At 38.5% G+C, this 19,392-nt stretch overlaps 1 protein-coding gene across 3 annotated transcripts in view; it reads left to right on the forward strand.

The window, feature by feature from the left end:
• LOC711961 (putative uncharacterized protein encoded by LINC00467 homolog) overlaps positions 1–19,392 on the forward strand; it is a 61,402-nt gene that overhangs the window by 25,519 nt on the left and 16,491 nt on the right. For 2 of the 3 annotated variants that reach the window (XM_077937315.1, XM_015117394.3), the window contains exon 5: positions 9,774–9,873. The exons of the other annotated variant lie outside the window; for it this stretch is intronic. In XM_077937315.1, the coding sequence (XP_077793441.1) occupies positions 9,774–9,839 (66 nt within the window). In that variant the 3' untranslated portion in view covers positions 9,840–9,873. The remainder of the gene's footprint in view (positions 1–9,773; positions 9,874–19,392) is intronic. 3 annotated transcript variants of the gene reach the window in all.

Raw genomic sequence — 19,392 nt, forward strand, 5'->3', positions numbered from 1 at the left:
TGATACAAGTATAGCTATCTCCTGCTCTTACTTGGTCTCCGTTGGTATGGAATTTCTTTTACATTCCTTTATTTTCAGTCTATGTGTGTTTTTATAGGTGAAGTATGTTTCTTGTAAGCAACAGATCATTGTGTCTTATTATTATTTTTTAATCCATTCAACCACTCTGTCTTTTGACTGGGGAGGTTTAGTCCATTTACATTCAGTGTTATAAGTAAGGACTTACCCCAGACATTTTGTTATTTGTTTTTCAGTTGTTTTTGTGGCCTTTATTTCCTGCCTTCTTGTCTTTCATTTATCAAAGGTGATTTTCTCAGGTGATATGATTTAATTTCTTGTATATCTGTTTAATGTTTGTTGACTTGAGGTTACCATGAGGCTTGCAAATAATATCTTATAACCCATAATTTTAAACTGATGACAATTTAACACTGAGTGCATAAACAAACTGACAAAGAAAAAACATATACAGAGTCTACAGCTTAACTTTGTTCCCTTGCTTAACTTTTTATTGTTTCTATTTTTATCTCATTATACTCTCTATGTCTTGAAAAGTTGTTGTAGTTATTATTTATCATCAGTTCACCTTTTACCTTTCTACTCAAGATATAGTTTACACACCACAATTACAGTGTTACATTTGTTGTTTTTCTTTGTACTTACTGTTACCAGTGAGTTTTACACCTTCAGATGATTTCATATTGCTCATTAACATCGTTTTCCTTCAGATTGAAGAACTCTCTTTAGCATTTCATTTTGTTCAGGGCTGGCGTTGATGAAATCCCTCAGCTTTTGTTTGTCTTGAACAACGTCTTTATTTCTCCCTTATGTTTGCAGGATATTTTTGCTGGATATACTCTTCTAGGATAAAAGTAGTTTTTTTCCTTCATCACTTTAAATATGTCATGTCACTCTCTCCTGGCCTGTAAGGTTTTCAGGGGCTCTATTGTATGTTATTTGTTTCCTTTCTTTTGCTGCTTTTAGGATTGTTTCTTTATCCTTTACCTTTGGGTGTTTATTAAATGTTTTGAGGTAGTCTTATTAATACTTGGATTAATTCTGCTTGGTGTTCTAAACCTTCTTATCCTTGAATATTAATATCTTTCTCTACTTTAGGGAAGTTCTCTGTTATTATCTCTTAGAATAAGCTAACTTTCTCTTCTCCCTTCCCTTCCCTTCCCTCCCCTCCCCTCCCCTCCGCTCCCTCCCCCCTTCCTTCCTTTTGACGGAGTCTTGCTCTGTTGCCAGGCTGGAGTGCAGTGGCACAATCTTGGCTCGCTGCAACCACCGCCTCCTGGGTTCAAGCAATTCTCATGCCTCACCCAACTAGCTGGGATTACAGGCACGTGCCACCATACCCAGCTCATTTTTGTATTTTTAATAGAGACGGGGTTTCACCATATTGGCCAGATGGCCTCGATCTCCTGACCTGGTAATCCACCCACTTCGGCTTCCCAAAGTGCTGGCATTACAGGTGTGAGCCGTTGCGCCTGGCCTGAATAAACTTTCTAGACCATATCTCTCTACCGCCTCTTTTTTTTTTTTTTTTTTTTTTTAAGACAGAGTTTCACTCATGTTGCCTGGGGTGGAGTGCAATGGCGCTATCTTGGCTCACTGCAACCTCCACCTCCAGGGTTCAAGCAATTCTGCTGCCTCAGCCTCCTGAGTAGCTGGAATTACAGGCATGCGCCACCATGCGTGGCCAATTTTGTATTTTTAGTAGAGATGGAGTTTCTCCATGTTGGTCAAGCTGGTCTCAAACTCCTGACCTTAGGTGATCCATCCACCTCGGCCTCCCAAACTGCTGGGATTACAGGCGTGAGCCACCGCACCCAGCTCTCTACCTCCTCTTCAAGGCTAATAACTCTTAGATTTTCTCTTTGAAGCTGTTTTCTAGATCTTGTAGATATATTTCATTCTTTTGTATTCTTTTTTCTTTTGTCTGCTCTGTGTGTTTCAAGTAGCCTGTTTTTAAGCTCACTAATTATTTCTTCTGCTTTATCAATTGTGCTGGTAAGAAACTCGAATGCATTCTTTAGTATGTCTATTGCATTTTTTGTCTCCAGAATTTCTTCTTGATTCTTTTAAATTATTTCAATCTCTTGTTAAATTTATCTGATAGGATTCTGAATTCTTTCTCTGTATTATCTTGAGTTTCATTAAGTTTCCTCAACATAGCTATTTTGAATTGTCTAAAAGTTCAGATAACTCTGTCTTTCTCCAGGATTGGTCCCTGGTGCTTTATTCAGCTTGTTTGGTGAGGTCATGTTTTCCTGGGTGATCTTGATACTTGTGGATGTTCCTGGGTGATTGGACACTGAAGAGTTAAGTATTTACTGTAGTCTTTGCAGTCTGGACTTGTTTGTACCTATCCTTCTTGGGAAGGCTTTCCAGGAATTCAAAGGGACTTCGGTATGATAATCTAATTTTTTAATCATTGCAGCCATATCTTCATTAGGGGACACCCCAAGCCCAATAACATAGACCACCATGGTGGTCTTACATAAGATCCAGAAGAATTATCTGGATTACCATGAAGATACACTTGTTCTCTTCTCTTGCTTTCTCCTAAGCAAACACAGTCTCTCTCCCTCTCTGTGCTGAGCTGCCTGGAGCTGGGGTGACACAAGCATCCCTGTGGCCACCAGCATTGGGACTGTGTTGGGTCAGACCTGAAGCCAGCACAGCACTGGGTCTTGCGCAAAGCCCATGGTAACCACTGTCTGGCTGCTGCCTATGTTTGCTGAAGGCCTTAGGGCTCTACAATCAGTAGGTGGCAAAGCCAGCTAAGCTTATGTCCTTTCCTTTGGGGTGGTAAGTTCCCTCAGCCCCACCAGGTCCAGAGATGCCATCCAGGAGCTAGGACCTGGAGTTGGAAACCTGAGGTATCTACCTGGTGCTCTATTCTACTGCAGCTGAACTGGCACCTAAGCCACAAGACTTTTCACTTTTCCCTCCCCTTTTCACAAGCAAAAGAGTCTCTTCCCATGGCCACCATCGTCCCAGGCCTACAGCATGTACTTCTGGCCACCACTGATGTTCACTCAAGGGCTAACGGCTCTTCAGTCATCTTGTAGTGAATGCTTCCAGGCCTGAGATTCTCCCCTCAGGGCAGTAGGCTCCCCCTGTGGCCCAGGGCAGGTCCAGAAGTGCCATCCAAGAGCCAACGCCTGGAATTGGGGACCCCAAGAGCCCACCTGGTACTCTACCATACTTTGGCCAAGGTGGTACCTGAAGCTCCAAGACAGAGTCCCCTTTACTCCTGCCTCTCCGTTTCTTAAGCTGGCATCTCTCCCTATAGCCACCACAACTAGATAATGTGCCAGGTCACACCTGAAGCCAGCACATCTCTAGGTCTCACCCTAAGGCCTATAGCAAGTACTGCTTGGGCATCACAACTGATTATTCAGGGCCCAAGGACTCTTTTGTTAGTAGGCGATTAGTTCTGCCAGGACTGGGTCCTTCACTTTAAGGCAGCAGGTTCCCTTCTGGCCCAGGGCATGTCTAGGAATGTTATCTGGGAGCTAGGGCCTGTAATGGAGGCCTCGGAACTCTTGATTGGTCCCCTGTGCTACTGTGGTTGAGCTTGTAGCCAAGTTGCGAGACAAAATTCTCTTTACTCTTCTCTCTCTTCTCCTCAAGTGAGGGAAGGAGTCTCTCCTGGAGCTGCAAGCTGCCATACCTGGGGTTGGGGGAGGGGTGGTACAGGCATTCCCTTGGCTGCCACAGCTGGTATGTCACTTGGTTGCATGTCCCACACGTCCACTGACTCCGAACCCGGGACAGCACCAGGACTTGCAGTCCTTGTGGCCTAAACTGCCTTTGAAGTTTATGACCCCAGAGTACTTTAGCCTGTGTGGCAGGGCTTGCTGTAACTCAGGTTCTGACCCTGGGATGAGTAATCTGCCTCTGGCTAGAGCTTGTCTAAACACCAGGGTGAGTTCTACCCAATGTTGCTTTCTGCTGTGACATGGAAGCACTGAGTTCCAGAGCAAAGTCCCACAGTCGCTGCACTCTGCCTCCCACAAGTGCGTATATTGTCTCTCCATGCCAGATGGCCATTGCCAGTGGGGATGAAGGAGAAGTGGCATCAGCAATTCAAGACTGTCTCTCTTACCCTCTTCAATGTCTCATTCTATGATATGAAGTTAAAACCAGGTACTGTTGTTTTAAAATCACAGTCACATCATTTTTGTTTCTTATGAAGGTGCTTTTTTTGTGTGGATAATTCTTCAGTTTGATTTGGCCGTCTTGCTCCCTGAGTCCTTCTAATTTTTTTTCCTATTGCAAACAGTACTACCATGAATATGTTGTACATTTCTCCTGGTGTTTTTGTGTAAGTTTCTCTAGATTATATGTCTAAGAATAGAATTGCTAAATTGTAAGATGTGCACACTGTAGTAGGCAGACTAATGCTCCCTCCAAACATGTTCACATCTAATTTCCAGAACCTGTGAATATGTTACCTTATACAGCAAAGGTTACATTGAAGATGTAATTAAGGATCTTGAAATAGGAGAGTATCTAGAGTTTTCCAGGTGGGCACAGTGTAATCATAAGGGTCTTTCTAGGGGAAAGCAGGAGGTAGAAAATCTAAGTAAGAGATGTCATGAAGGAAGCAGAGATTAGAGTGACTAAGCCATGAGCCAAGAAATGCAAGCAGCCTCTAGAAGTGGGAAAAGGTAAGAAACAGATTCTTCCCTATAGTATCCCGAAGGAACCCAGCCCTGCTGACACCTTGATTTTAGCCCCATAAAGGCCTAGTTTGGACTGCTGACCTTCAGAGCTGCAAGAGAAATTTGTGTGTATATGTGTTGTGGGAGTGGGCGCAGGGGGTCAGGGTTGTGGTGATTTGTTAAAACAACAATAGAAAACTAACCACACCAATTTTCACCACCAATACTGGAGTCTGTTTCTGTGCTCTCTAGTCTGTTTCATTCATTTATATGACTGTCTGTACACAGTCATATAGCCACACAGTCTTAATTATTCTGGTTTTATAAAAATCTTGATATATGGTTGGGAGTTTGCCTAAGCATTTGGTATCTTGTTGGCCATTTTTTCCCTTTCCTCTTCCACATAAATTTTAGAAGCAGCTTGTTAAATTCTATGAAAAAACCTGCTGGGATTTTGAACATAATCAAATTTAAACTATAGATTATTCATGGTAGAATTTACATCTTTACAACAGTGAGTTTTTTTTATAACAGTGTAAAAAAATCACATTTCATTTGTTTTAGAATTCTTTAATATCCTTCAATAAAATTTCATAATTTTATCAATATAATCATTGCACATCTTTTGTTAATTATATTTATTCTTGAGTATCTTTTTTCTTTTCTTTCTTTCTTTTTTTTTTTTCTTTTTTTTGGGACAGAATCTGGCTCTTTCACCCAGGCTGGAGTGCAGTAGTGCGATCTCGGCTCACTGCAACCTCCACCTCCTGGGTTCAAGCAGTTCTTCTGCCTCAGCCTCTTGAGTAGCTGGGATTACAGGCACATGCCACAATGCCTGGCTAATTTTTGTATTTTTAGTAGAGACAGGGTTTCACCGTGTTGGCCAGACTGGTCTTGAACTGACCTCAAGTGATCCACCTGCTTCGGTCTCCCAAAGTGCTGGGATTACAGGCATGAGCCACTGCACCCGGCCTTGAGTATCTTTTTTGTTGTTGCTATTATAAGTAATATTTTCTAACCATCGGTTGCTTGCTATTGGAAATTTAATAGCTTTGTAAATTGATTTTATATTCAGCCATGTGTTTAAATATCTTGTTATCTCTAATAATTTGCATATTCTTTGGGGTTTTCTTAGGTAGACAGTCATATTATTGTTTAATAATGGCATCTTTCTAATCTTTATACTGCTTTTGAATTATTAAAAGGATATCTAGTACAGTAGAAACAATAATAGTGGGAATGATTGCCTATTTTAAAGGAAATGCTTCTGAAATATTATCATTAAGAAGGATGCTTTCTGTAGATACCATTTATGGAGATGTTTTTAAAGTTCTCTTCTATTCCTATTTTGATAAGAATTTTTGCTGGGCACAGTGGCTCACACCTGTAATCCCAGCACCTTGGGAGGCTGAGGGAGGAGGATCCTTGAGCCCAGGAGTTCAAAACCAGCCTGGGCAACATAGTGAGATCCTGTCCTTACAAAAAAAAATTAAAAATCAGTTGGGCATGGTGGTGCCCATCTGTAATCTCAGGAGGCTGAGGTGGGAGGATCACTTGAGCCCAAGAGATTGAGGCTAAGTGAGCTGAGATCATGCCGCTACACTCCAGGCTGGGTGACAAAACAAGACTTTGTCTTAAAAAAAAAAAAAGTTTTTAAAAATAAATAGCCATTGAATTTTATTAATTTTTGATATCTCTTGGTCATAAAGTTTTGTTCTTTTAGTTTTTTTATGGTGAATTGTGTTTATTAATTTTTTAAATGTTGCTTTACTGGGATAAACAACATAATTATGATATATTATCTTTTTTAACGCATTACTGGGTTTGGATTGCTAGTATTTTTTTTTTCAGGTTTTTTTCATAAGAAGAACCTGTAGTTTGTCTTTCTCTTGAAAATCTTATATGGTTTTGGTATCAAGATTAAATGGTCCTTAAGTGGGAGCTAAGCTATGAAAATGCAAAGACGTAAGAATGACACAATGGACTTTGGGGACTTAGGGACAAAGGGTGGGAAGGGGTGACAGATAAAACTACAAATTGGGTGCAGTGTATATTGCTTGGGTAATGGGTGCGCCAAAATCTCACAAATCACTGCTAAAGAACTTACTCATGTAGCCAAACACCACCTGTTCTCCAATAACCTGTGGGGAGAAAAAAGATTATATGATCCTTTCTCTCTGTTCTTTCAAGAGTATTTATAAGATTGGAATGATCTGTTTCTTGAAAAGTTGTTGGTACTCACCTATAAAAACCATTTGGGCCTGGTATTTTTGTTTTTTTCTTTGCAGAAAGATTTTTAACTATGGATTCAGTTTCTTTAGTGACTATAAGACTATTCAAATATTTAATTTTTTCTCATTTCGTTTTGGTTAAATTACATATTTCTGGGAGTTAATCAGCTTTACCTAAGTTTTCCTTTCATTGTTTTGTGGGTTTTGTTGTTGTTGTTGTTGTTGTTGTTTTTTGTGGGTTTTTTTGGCCACTACATTGCTCATAACATGCACTTATTTTCTTTTAAATCCTTGCTGGATACATAATTTTGTCCTCCTTTTTGTTCCTAATATTTGTTTTTTGCCTTCTTTCTTTCTTCTTAATCATGCCAGAGATTGTATGTCTTTTCTAGGTCTTTTTAAGAACCATTTTTTGGCTTCATTGATTTTGTCCATTGTCTCTTCTGCTATTTCCTCAAATTTCTGCTCTTATCTTTATTTTCTTTCCTTTCTTCTGTTCTTTGGGTTTTTAAAAACAGACGATGCTTAGTTGATGTTTATTGTAGCACCTGTTCTACGGTCAGATTTCTGGGGGCATTTTTTCTTTTTTTCTATACGGAGTCTTGCTCTGTCGCCCAGGCTGGAGTGCAGTGATGCGATTTCAGCTGACTGCAACCTCCCTTTGCTTCCCGGGTTCAAACAATTCTCTTTCCCCAGCCTCCTGAGTAGCTGGGATTATAGGTGTGTGCCACCACGCCTAGCTAATTTCTTTGTATTTTTAATAGAGACCGGGTTTCGCCATGTTGGCCAGGCTGATCTCAAATTCCTGACCTCAAGTTATCTGCCTGCCTCAGCCTCCCAAAGTGCAGGAATTACAGGCGGGAGCCACCGCACCAAACGAGCCCAACCTCTCAGCAAATTTTATATTTTTTGTTCCATGAGACCCTTATATAATCAGTGTAAAAGGTAATAACAGAGCAGAATAAAAGAGTGCTTTTGAGTATAAGAATCCAGTTTTTTGGAGCCGGGCACGGTGGTTCACACCTGTAATCACAGCACTTTGGGAGGCTGAGGTGGGCGAATCACAAGGTCAGGTGTTCGAGACCAGCCTGGCCAGTATGGTGAAACCCCACATCTACTAAAAATACAAAAAAAAAAAAAAAAAGCTGGGCATAGTGGCATGTACCTGTAGTCCTAGCTACTCGGGAGGCTGAGGCAGGAGAATTGCTTGAACCTAGCAGGCGTAGGTTGCAGTGAGCCAAGATCGTGCCACTGCACTCCAGCGTGGGTGCCAGAGTGAGACTCCATCTCAAAACAAAAAAAGGAATCCAATTTTTGACCAACTTCTGTTTTTGACCTTTAATCTTGAGCTAGTTATCCTATCTAGGCCTTTGTTTCTTCATCTAGCCTATGAGACACCTGGGCTAGAATTTAGAAGATACTTATTCTGTAAGACTTACAGTATATTTTCCCTCTTGCTTGTAAGATAAGCTTTTCGTTTTTACTTCACTTCTTTAATTGGTAATATCTAAGCTTTATTTTAGGATAATATAGAAATTAAAGTTAAAAATCCAAATATACTTTGGATTTGTTATAATGAAAAGAAAGTATAGGACATAATGTATAATGATATTTAGCAGGAATACTTGGCAGGAAATAGTCTTTTTGCCACAGAGTATTTTGAGAATTTAAAGTAGTCATTACCATCCTCAGTCGGATAAAGGAGAAATGGCCAAATAATATTTACATTTCAGATAATTCAGTAGTACAAGTAAGAAAAAACCTTAGATTGGTGGACAAAGGTCTTAAGTGCATATTTGCTCTATTTCTTCTAATCATGACTAAAGTACTTCTTTGAATGTTTGCCAAGTAATGGAAGAAGTGTTCTTAGTAAGTATTTACTACCAAGAATTTGTTTAATAGTCCTGAAGATAAATTTTAACTCTGACAGCTATCAAGTTTCTGCCATATATACATGCCATATCATGGCATACATGTTATAAAAATTGTATTTGCTCATTTAAGCTATAAAATGAATTTACCATCTGTATCATTCATGGTCCAATTAGGAAAACAGAATTTATCAAGTCAATAAACTAGAAAGAAACAACTGAAATACAACTCAAAGGAAAGCAGAATAAAGGAAATAATAAAGATAAAAACCTTAGTGACTTTTAAGAGACAGGAAGAGTAGACTATACATCTAATAATTGAGTTTTTCAAAAATCCCAACAAACTGATTAAATCTTTAAAAATCTAATAAAAATAAATAAAGGAGATATGAACAAAAGTAAAAAGGGGCTATGTCAACTGATACGTAGCTTTAAAAACTTACAATTATATGAACAACTCTGTGCATATGGGTAGATCTATGTCCACAAAATTATACAAGAAATGTTACTCTAATTTTATATGAATCATCTTTTTATTTTTTATTTTTTGGTTTTTTTCGAGATGGAGTCTCACTCTGTCGCCCAGGCTAGAGGGCAGTGGTGTGATATCGGCTCACTGCAAACTCCGCCTCCCGGGTTCAAGCAATTCACCTGCCTCAGCCTCCTGAGTAGCTGGGATTATAGGCACCCACCACTGTACCTGGCTAATTTTTGTATTTTTAGTAGAGACGGGGTTTCACCATGTTGGCCAGGCTGGTCTCGAATTCCTGACCTCCCAAAGTGGAATTAAAGGCATGAGCCACCGTGCCCGGCTATCTTACTTTCTTTTCAAAGTCTCCGTTCTTTGGAGGGGGATGGAAACCTGATCTCAGTCAGTTTGGAGTTTCATACTTCGAGTCTGATTATGAAGTGGGGGTGATCTCTGTGTTACTAAGACAAGGATAGGGAGAAGGTACTCATATTCACCTAGTCCTCAATGTTATCTGTTCTTGCAGGTATCTTCTGAGATGTCCATCATCCTTTCTGGTCCTCAGTCACTGGTCCACACCATTTGCCACTAAGATGTTGTCATTCCTGTTTGTCTGGTACCTTCAAGTATGTTCTTTTATTCCACATTACATGTAGGGGCATATACATAATTCTACGCCTTCACTGCTATGCTTACATATGAAATGCAAGGCAACTTCTTAAAGCCTGGTCGGCATAGTCTTATCTCCCAGTCATTTCTTCTTTGGTATCATATTATTTACCCAAGGTTCAGGATTTAACCCTCCTCGTCTCCCTGCCTTAGAGCCCTCATGTTTGTATGGACTTTTACTGCTGCTTTGCTACTCCATGAATCAGGGCATAGAATTCATTTTTTAAGGATCTGTCAATTTCTGTACTCTTATCCCTTTCCCACCATATTGTCTTCTTCCTCAGTCTGGGGAAATTTCTTTCTAGGCTTATTATAACGGGGAGAAAAAAAAAATTAAAAAAAAAAATTAACGGGGAGATAACAAAGCCCAGTTCTTTTTAGTTATGTTTCTCCCAAATATTTTATGTATGTATGGAACTTTCTCTATTCCCATAAAGGCTTACAGTTTTAGAAATAAAGTTTATGAATACATCATTTTTATGTCTTTAAATATGGTTTATCTCTCCCCTATAGCAGCGAGGTCATAGCTATCTAGCCGATTAAAGGGACTATGGAAGGAAAGGGCAAGGAAAAAGTGAATTTGTACAAGAAAAATAAGTCAATATTTCAGAAATATTGTCCTGCCATATAAAAACTTGTTAAGATGACAGAATTTGTGGAATAATACTTGTTAATATTTATCACGCACTTGCTCTGTTCTACGTACTATTCTAAGAATTTTGTATGTATCAGCTAATCACAACAAAAAAATTCAATAGAAAAATATTTAACAAAATTAGTGTCAGAGCTTGTATTTAAGCCCAAGCAGTTACTCTCTTAACTATGTCATTGGTTCTTGAATGACTCCCCCACCCTCACGGGTATGAATCTGGTTGTTATAAAGACTAAGGAGAGTTACTGACATTTAGTGGATAGAGGCTTAAAATATTAAGTGTCCTATAGTAGGAGTGATGATCCTAAAAAATAAAGAACTGACCCAGGCTGGGCAGAGTGGCTCATGCCTGTTAGTCCTAGCACTTTGAGAGGCTGAGGCAGGGAAGATTGCTTGAGGCCAGGAGTTTAAGACCAGCCTGGGTAACATAGTAAAACCCTGTCTCTATTTAAAAAAAAAAAAAAAAAAAAAAAAAAAAAAAAAAGCGCCTGAGCAATATAGTGAGACCCCGTCTCTACAGAAAATACAACAATTAGCCAGGTGTGGTGGTGCACACCTGTAGTCCCAGCTATTCAGGAGGCTGAGGCAAGAGGATTGCTCAATGCTTGAACCTGGGAGGCAGAGATTGCAGTGAGCTGAGATGGCACCACTGCACTCCAGCCAGAGTGCTACAGCAAGATGCTATCTCCAAAAAAAAAAAAAAAAAAAAAAAGGCTGAGGTGGGTGGATCACCTGAGGTCAGGAGTTTGAGACCAACCTGGCCAACATGGTGAAACCCCATCTGTACTAAAAATACTAAAATTAGCTGGACATGGTGGTATACCCTGTAGTCCCAGCTACTCAGATGCTGAGGTAGGAGAATTGCTCAATCCCGGGAGGTGGAGGTTGCAGTGAGCGGAGATGGTGCCACTGCCCTGCAGCCTGGGCAACAGAGGGAGACTCCCTCTCAAAAAAGAAAAAAAAAATGTTAATAGAACTCCTATTGAGAAATACCCTATATTACCTCTAAATTGCGAAGACTAACTCAAGAAGTAAAAACAAACAAACAAAAAGTAAAAGAAAAAGGAAAAACTTTTGTAATTTCTTTCTTAAACAAGATTATTATATGTATTATTATATATTGTTATAGGTAGCATGGGTGAGTCTCATACCATATATAATAATCTCTCCCAGAACATGAAAGGATATATAATGCTTTTTTTGTTGGTTTTATAAAGCTAATAAAACACAGATAAATAGATTTCAAGATATATTACTAGTGACAAAGAGGAACATTTCATGTGATAAGAGGGTCAATCTGTCAGAAAGATATAAATGTCAGTATAAATGTATTCACACTGCAGTGGATTGAACAATATCTTTCCTGAAATTCATGTTCACCCAGAACCTCAGAATGTAACCTTATTTGGAAATAGGATCTTTGCAGATGTTATTAGTTAAGATAAGATCATACTTGAGTGGGGTGAGGGACCTAAATGCAATGACTGGTGACCTTATAAGAGGAGGAGAGGACACGCAGAAAGTCACAGGGAAGGCAGTGATCTGACTATGGAGGCAGAGATTGGAGTTGTGCTGCCACAACTAAGTACTGCTGGGGCCATGAGAAGAGGCAAGGAAGAATTCTTCCTTAGGACCTTCAAAGGGAGCATGACCCTATGGACACCCTGATTTTGGACTTACAGTTTCCAGAAACATAAGACAATAAACTTCTATTGTTTTAAGCTACCTAGTGTTGGTAATTTGTTAGGACAATTCTAGGAAACTAATGTTGCTGATAACAGAGCCTCAAAACACGTAAGTAAAGACTTACAAAATTGAAAGGAGAAATAGGTAATTCAACAACTGTTGGAGAGTTCAATACCCTACTTTCAATAATTGATAGAAAATGTAGAAAGATGATCAGTAAGGATACAAACTTGAACAACACTGTCAACTAACTTGACATAAAAAGTACCTATAAAACACTTTACCCACAGTAGCAGAATATATATTCTTTGCAAATGCATGTAAAACATTCTCCATAAATGTAAAAGGATTGAAATCATTAAAAGTATGTTCTCTGATCACAGTAGAATTAGAAGTCAACGATAGAAATAAAGGTAGTCGATATAAAAATATTTGGAAATTTTAAAACACACTACTAAATGACCCATGGGTTAAAGATGAAATCACAAGGGAAAATAGAAAATATTTTGAAATGTGTACAATATAGTTAAAGCAGTGCTGAAAGGGAAACTTACAGTTTTAAATGCCTATAGAAAAGAAAAACAACCTAAGTTTTTACCTAAAGAAACAAACAAAAAAACCAAATAATCCAAATCAAGCAGATAGAAAGAAATGATGACCAGGCTTGGTAGCTCAAACCTGTAATCCCCAGCACTTTGATAAGCTAAGACAAGAGGATCACTTGAGGCCAGGAGTTCAAGACCAGCCTGGGCAACATAGTGAGACCCTGTCTCTAAAAAAAAAAAAATTTTTTTTTTGAATGGCCAAGTGCAGTGGCTCATGCCTATAATCCTAGCACTTTGGGAGGCCGAGGTAGGTGGATGGCTTGAGCCTGAGAGTTCAAGATCAGCCTAGGCAACATGGTGAAACCATATTTCTACAAAAAATACAAAAAAATTAGCCGGGCGTGGTGGTATGTACCTGTAGTCCCAGCTACTAGGGTGGCTGAGGTGGGAGAATCACCTGAGCCCAGGAAGTCAAGGCTGCAGTGAGCCTTGATCGTGCTATTGCACTCCAGCCTGGATGACAGAGTGAGATCTCATCTCACAAAAAGAAAAAAAAAATTAGCCAGGTGTTGTGGTATGTGCCTATAGTCTTAACTACTTGAGAGGCTGGGGCAGAAAGATCACTTGAGCCTAGGTGTTTGAGCCTGCAGTGAGTCAGGATTGCACCACTGTACTCCACTTAGGTGGCAGAGCAAGACCCCCATTTCTTTTTTTATGATTAATTTCTTGCTTTTATTTAAGATAGATCCCCCCCACCATGTTTGTATTTGGATTTTGAGGGAAAAAAAGTTACATTTAAAAAATCCATTTGACAAACATTTATTAAGCATCTGCCAAGTAACAGGCAGTAATCTAGATACTGTAAATAACAGTGAACTAAAGAGACAAATTTCCTCACGAGTACATAATATAGTCAAACTTTTAAACTGAATTTTGTATTATACATAAGCATTTTTTCTTCTTTATCTTTTTTTAAAATTTATTTTTATTTTAAGTTCCAGGATACATGTGCAGTACATGCAGGTTTGTTACATAAGTAAACATGTGCCATGGTGGTTTGCTGCACCTATCAGGCCATCACCTAGGTATTAAGCCCCACATGCATTAGCTATTTATCCTGATGCTCTCTCTCCCCCACTCCCACAACAGGCCCCAGTGTGTGTTGTTCCCTTCCCTGTGTCCATGTGTTCTCATTGTTCAGCTCCCACTTATAAGTGAGAAGGTGTGGTGTTTGGTTTTCTGTTCCTGTGTTAGTTTGCTGAGGATAATGGCTTCCAGCTCCCATCAGTGTCCCTACAAAGGACATGATTTCGTACCTAGTTATGGCTGCATACTGTTCCATGGTGTAAATGTACCACGTTTTCTTTATCCAGTCTATCGTTAATGGGAATTTGAAGACTTCCGTTTCTTAAAAAAAAAAGAAAAAAGAAGGAAATGATAAAGATCAGAGCCAAACATCAGTGAAATAGAAAACAGAAAAACAATAGAGAAAATCAGTAAAACTAAAGTTGGTTCTTTGAAACAATAAAATTGTTCTTTAATCAATGCAATTGATAAACTGTTAGCTATTCTGATCAAGGAAAAAATATAGAGAAAAGACACAGATACCAAAATTAGGAATAAAAGATAGGATATCATTACCAACTCTACAGAAGTTAAAAGTATTATAAGGAATTATTATGAATGACTTTATGCCAACAAATTAGACAACTTAAATGGCCAAATTACTAGAAAGATGCAAATTAAAAAAACTGACTCGAGAAGAAAGAGAAAATATCAATAGAACAATAATAAATGAAGAAAAATAATGTGACTAAAATGAATTGGTAATTAGAAATCTTTTCAAAAGGGAAAACCCAGGCCTGGATGGCTTCATTTAAGGAAGAGGGATTACCAATCCTACAGTTTGTTTTTTGGGAAATAAAAAGGAAACAATTTGTAACACATTTTATGAGACCAATATTACTCAGATATCAAAACCAGGTGAACATGTCACAAGGAAAGAAAATTGCAGACAAGTATTCTTCATGAACATGTATACAAAATTCCCTAATGAAGTACTAGGTAACAGAATCCAGCAACATTTGAGAAGGATTAGGCAACAGAATGAGACAATGTCTCTAAAAAAATAAAGAGAAGATGGCTGGGCATGGTAGCTCACTCCTGTAATCGCAACACTTTGGGAGGCCAAAGCAGGTGGATTGCTTAAGGCCAGGAGTTCGAGACCAGCCTGACCAACATGGTAAAACCCCATCGCTACTAAAAACACAAAAATTAGCTGGGTGTGGTGGCACATGCCTTAATCTCCACTTTTGACAAAAGTGTCAAGGTAATTCAATGGGGGAAATGATAATTTTTTCAACAAATGGTGCTGGGACAATTATACATCCATATGCAAAAATATATATATCCTTATCTCATGCCATGTGCAAAATTTAACTCTAAATGGATCATAGACTTACATATAAGAACTAAAGTTTCTAGAAAATGGCAAGGAGAAAATGTTTGTGACTTTGGGTTAGACAGGTATTTCTCACATATGACAACAAAAACATGATCCATAAGAGAACAAAATTAATAAATTGAACTTCATCAAAACAGAAAAAATTCTGCTCTTTAAAAGGCACCATTAGTGGAATTAAAAGACAAGTCATAGACTGGGAAAAATATTTGCAAATCATGTATGTAATAGAGGACTTTTATCTGAGTATATAAAGAACTCTTATAATTTGATAGTACAATAATCCAGTTTTTTAAATGGGATAAAAAAAATTTTAAATGAGTATTTATTATATTTTAACTAAAGAACAGTTTTCTTTATACAATGGCTTATGTATACATGAAAAGATGCTTCATAGCATTAACCTTTAGGGAAATGCGAATTAAAACCACAATGAGATGTCACTACACACCCACTACAATAATAAAAAAGATTGCCAATACCAAGTGTTGGTGAGGGTGAGGAAGAATCAGAACCCTCATACATTGCTCGTGAGAATATGAAATGATACAGTCACTTTGAAAAACAGTTTGGCCATTTCTTAAAAAGTTAAAAATATACCTGCTGTTGGACCCAGCAGTTTTATTTCTACATATCCACCCCTATACCTCCAAAACATATGTCTACACAAAGGCTTATTGTGAGTGTTCATAGCAGCATTATATGCAATAGGCAAAAACTGGAAACAGTTCAGATGTCTATCAGCTGGTGAGTAGATAACCACAATATGGTATGTACATGTAATGGAATATTATTCAGCAATAAAAAATAGGCTACTGATATATGCTACAGATGGATTAATCTTAAAAACATCATATGAAGTGAAAGAAGTCAGACCACAAAAGGCTACTATTGTTTGATTCCATTTGTATGAAACTTTTAGGATGGACAAATCTGTGGAGTCCAGTGATGACCTGGGCTTGAGTCTGTGAGGTGTCAAAGTGGGGACTGGTTGCATATAGGCAGAGGGAACTTTTCTTCTTTTATTATTCTTTTTTGAGATGGTCTCACTCTGTCGCCCAGGCTGGAGTGCAGTGGCACAATCACAGCACACTGCAATCTCAACGTCCTGGGTTTAAGCTGTCATCCCACCTCAGCCTCTTGTAGCTTGTACCGTAACAGGCATTTGCCACCACACCCAGCTAATTTTTGTATTTTTTTGTAGAGACAAGGTCTCACCATGTTGCCTAGGCTGGTCTCAAACTCCTGGGCTCAAGCGATCTGTCTGCCTCAGTCCTCCACATTGCTGGGATTAATGATGTGAGCCACTGCACCCGGCCTAGAAGGGAAGTTTTATGCTGACGGAAATGTTCTGAAACTGGATTGCAGCAATGGTTGCACAACTCTGAATTTTACTAAAAATCATTGAACACTTAGGGCAAGTTTTATGATATACATATTATGCCTCCACAAAAGTGTAAAAAAGAAAACATATCAAATACTGATAAAATAAATATAACAAAATATACACAGTAATTAAAACGTAAAATAACAAAAATTTTCTTACTAGTATGAGTATAGTAATATTCATTTTATTGTAAGATTGAGCAAATGAATAAACATGGAGTGGTTGAAAAAAAACCAGGGTTTTCACTGTGGAAGAAGGAAGACACAAATATGGAATGGAGGAAGACAAAGAAGAACCTGTGGGACTTGATCGAGATTTGAAATTAATCAGTTTAAACTTATGATTTCTAGAATATATCCTACCTCTGTAGCTGGTCTAGAAATAGTGTTACCCTAATAGCAATGAGCACACCTAGTGTTCAGTTCATGGTTTCTAAATACCATTCTCTACTAAAAGGTGCTAGTACTCCTTGTTTACTCCTTGGTAAAATGGCTGGCTGTAAGGCTAAGTCAAGAAAGTGAACACAGAGAAAAAGAATAATTTTATGGTGATGGAGAAGCCTTGTAGACATTACTGAATCAAGTGATCAAAATTAGCGTCATCAATAATGAGACAAATCAGAATTGTGTGACTCCTGTTAGGATGCATTGAGAAGAACACAGCATCACTGATGTGATTTCCTGCCAAAGATGTTGTCCTAGTTCAGAGTGCTATAACAAATTACCATGGGCTGGGTGGCTTAAACAACAGGCTTTTATTTCTCACACTTCTGGAGGCTTGGAGGCTGAAAGTGCAAGATCAGGGTGCCAGTGTGGTTGTATTCTTTGTGAATGCCCTTTTCCTGGTTTATAGAAGGTGGTTTCCTTACTGTCTCAAATGACAGAAAGAGAGCTAGCTATTCTTTTTATAAGGACACTAACCTTATTCATGAGGGCTCCACCCTCATGACCTCATTACCTTCCAAAGATGCCACCTCCAGGCTGGGCACCATAGCTCACACCTGTAATCCCAGCACTTTGGGAGGCCGAGGCAGGCAGATCACTTGAGGTCAGGAGTTCAAGACCAGCCTGGCCAACATGGTGAAACCCCCGTCTCTAATAAAAATACAAAAATTAGCCAGGTGTAATCCCAGCTACTCAGGAGGCTGAGGCTGGAGAATAGCTTGAAGGCGGAGCTGGGAGGCGGAGGTTGCGGTGAGCTGAGATTGTGCCACTGCACTCCAGCCTGGGCGACAGAGCGAGATTCTGTCTTAAAAAAAAAGCCATCTCCAAATAGCATCATATTGGGATGAGAGTTTCAGTGTGTGAATTTTGGGGGGTGACACAGAAAATTCACTCTATTGCAGATCCATAACCTAAATCTAATAATGAGAAATGATTATACATGCCTAAATTGAGAGACATTCTACGAAACAACTGCTGTGTAATCTTCAAAATTGTCATCTTGAAAGTCAAGGTAAAACTGAAGAACTGTTCCAGATTGAAGGAGATTAAAGAGACATGTCATTTAAATGCAGTGCCTGATTCTGACCTGAATCCTTTAACTATAAAGGACATCAGTCTTTTATCTATAAAGGAGTTGGAAAAACTTGGATGCTGTTTGAAAATTAGACAATAGTAATGTATTAGTGTGAATTTCCTGATATTGACCTCAAATTGTGGTTACATAGAAGAATGTCCTTGTTTTTTGGATGACAACTTACTGGAAGTACTGTATTTGCAACTTTTCTGTAAGTTTTAGATTGGGGAAATACTAAAAGCATTCCTGTTACAGTCAAAAACAAGAAAAAGACATCTGCTATCTCTTGTTTTGAAGATACGAGCAAATTCAGTTAAACAAAAATACCCAGCCAGATCAATTAAGCAAGAGAAAGAAATAAAGGACATCCATATTGGAAAGGAAGAAGTCAAGTTATCCTTGTTTGCAGACAACATGATCTTAAATTGAGAAAAGCCCAAAGACTCCACCAGAAAACTCTTAGAACCGACAAATTAATTTAGTAAAATCATAGGAAACAAAATCAGCATACAAAAATCAGGAGTGTTTCTATATGCTAACAGCATTCAGCCTGAAAAAGAAATCAAGAAATCAATCTCATTTACAATAGCTACAAAAAATTAAAATACCTAGGAATAAATGTAACTAAAGAACAAAGAAGTAAAATATCTCTACAAAGAAAACTATAAAACACCAATAAAAGAAAGGTGACAAAAAAATGGAAAGCTATCCCATGCTTTGGAATGGAAGAATTACTATTGTTTAAATGTCTATAGTACCCAGAGTGAGTTATAGATTCAATGTAATCTCTATCAGAGTACCAATGACATTTTTCACAGAAATAGAAAAAAAAATTCTGAAACTCGTATGAATAGCTAAATAATCCTGAGCAAAAAGAAAAAAGATGGAGGCATCACACTACCTGATTTCAAATTATACTATAAAGCTATAGTAACCAGAACAGTATGGTACTGTAAAAACACACACACAGACCAATGGAACAGAATAGAGAACCCAGAAATAAATCCATGTACTTCTAGCCAACTCATTTTCAACAATGGTAACAAGAACATACAGTGGGAAAAAGATAGTCTCTTTAATAAATGGTACTGTGACAGGCTGGGCATAGTGGCTCATACCTGTAATTTCAGCACTTTGGGAATCCAAGGCAAGAGGATTGTTCGAGGCCTGGAGTTCAAGACCAGCCTGGGAAACATAGTGAGACCTCCATCTCTACAAAAAATTAAA

This window comes from Macaca mulatta, chromosome 1 (assembly GCF_049350105.2).
Source record: "Macaca mulatta isolate MMU2019108-1 chromosome 1, T2T-MMU8v2.0, whole genome shotgun sequence".
In the NCBI taxonomy this organism is placed as follows: domain Eukaryota; kingdom Metazoa; phylum Chordata; class Mammalia; order Primates; family Cercopithecidae; genus Macaca; species Macaca mulatta.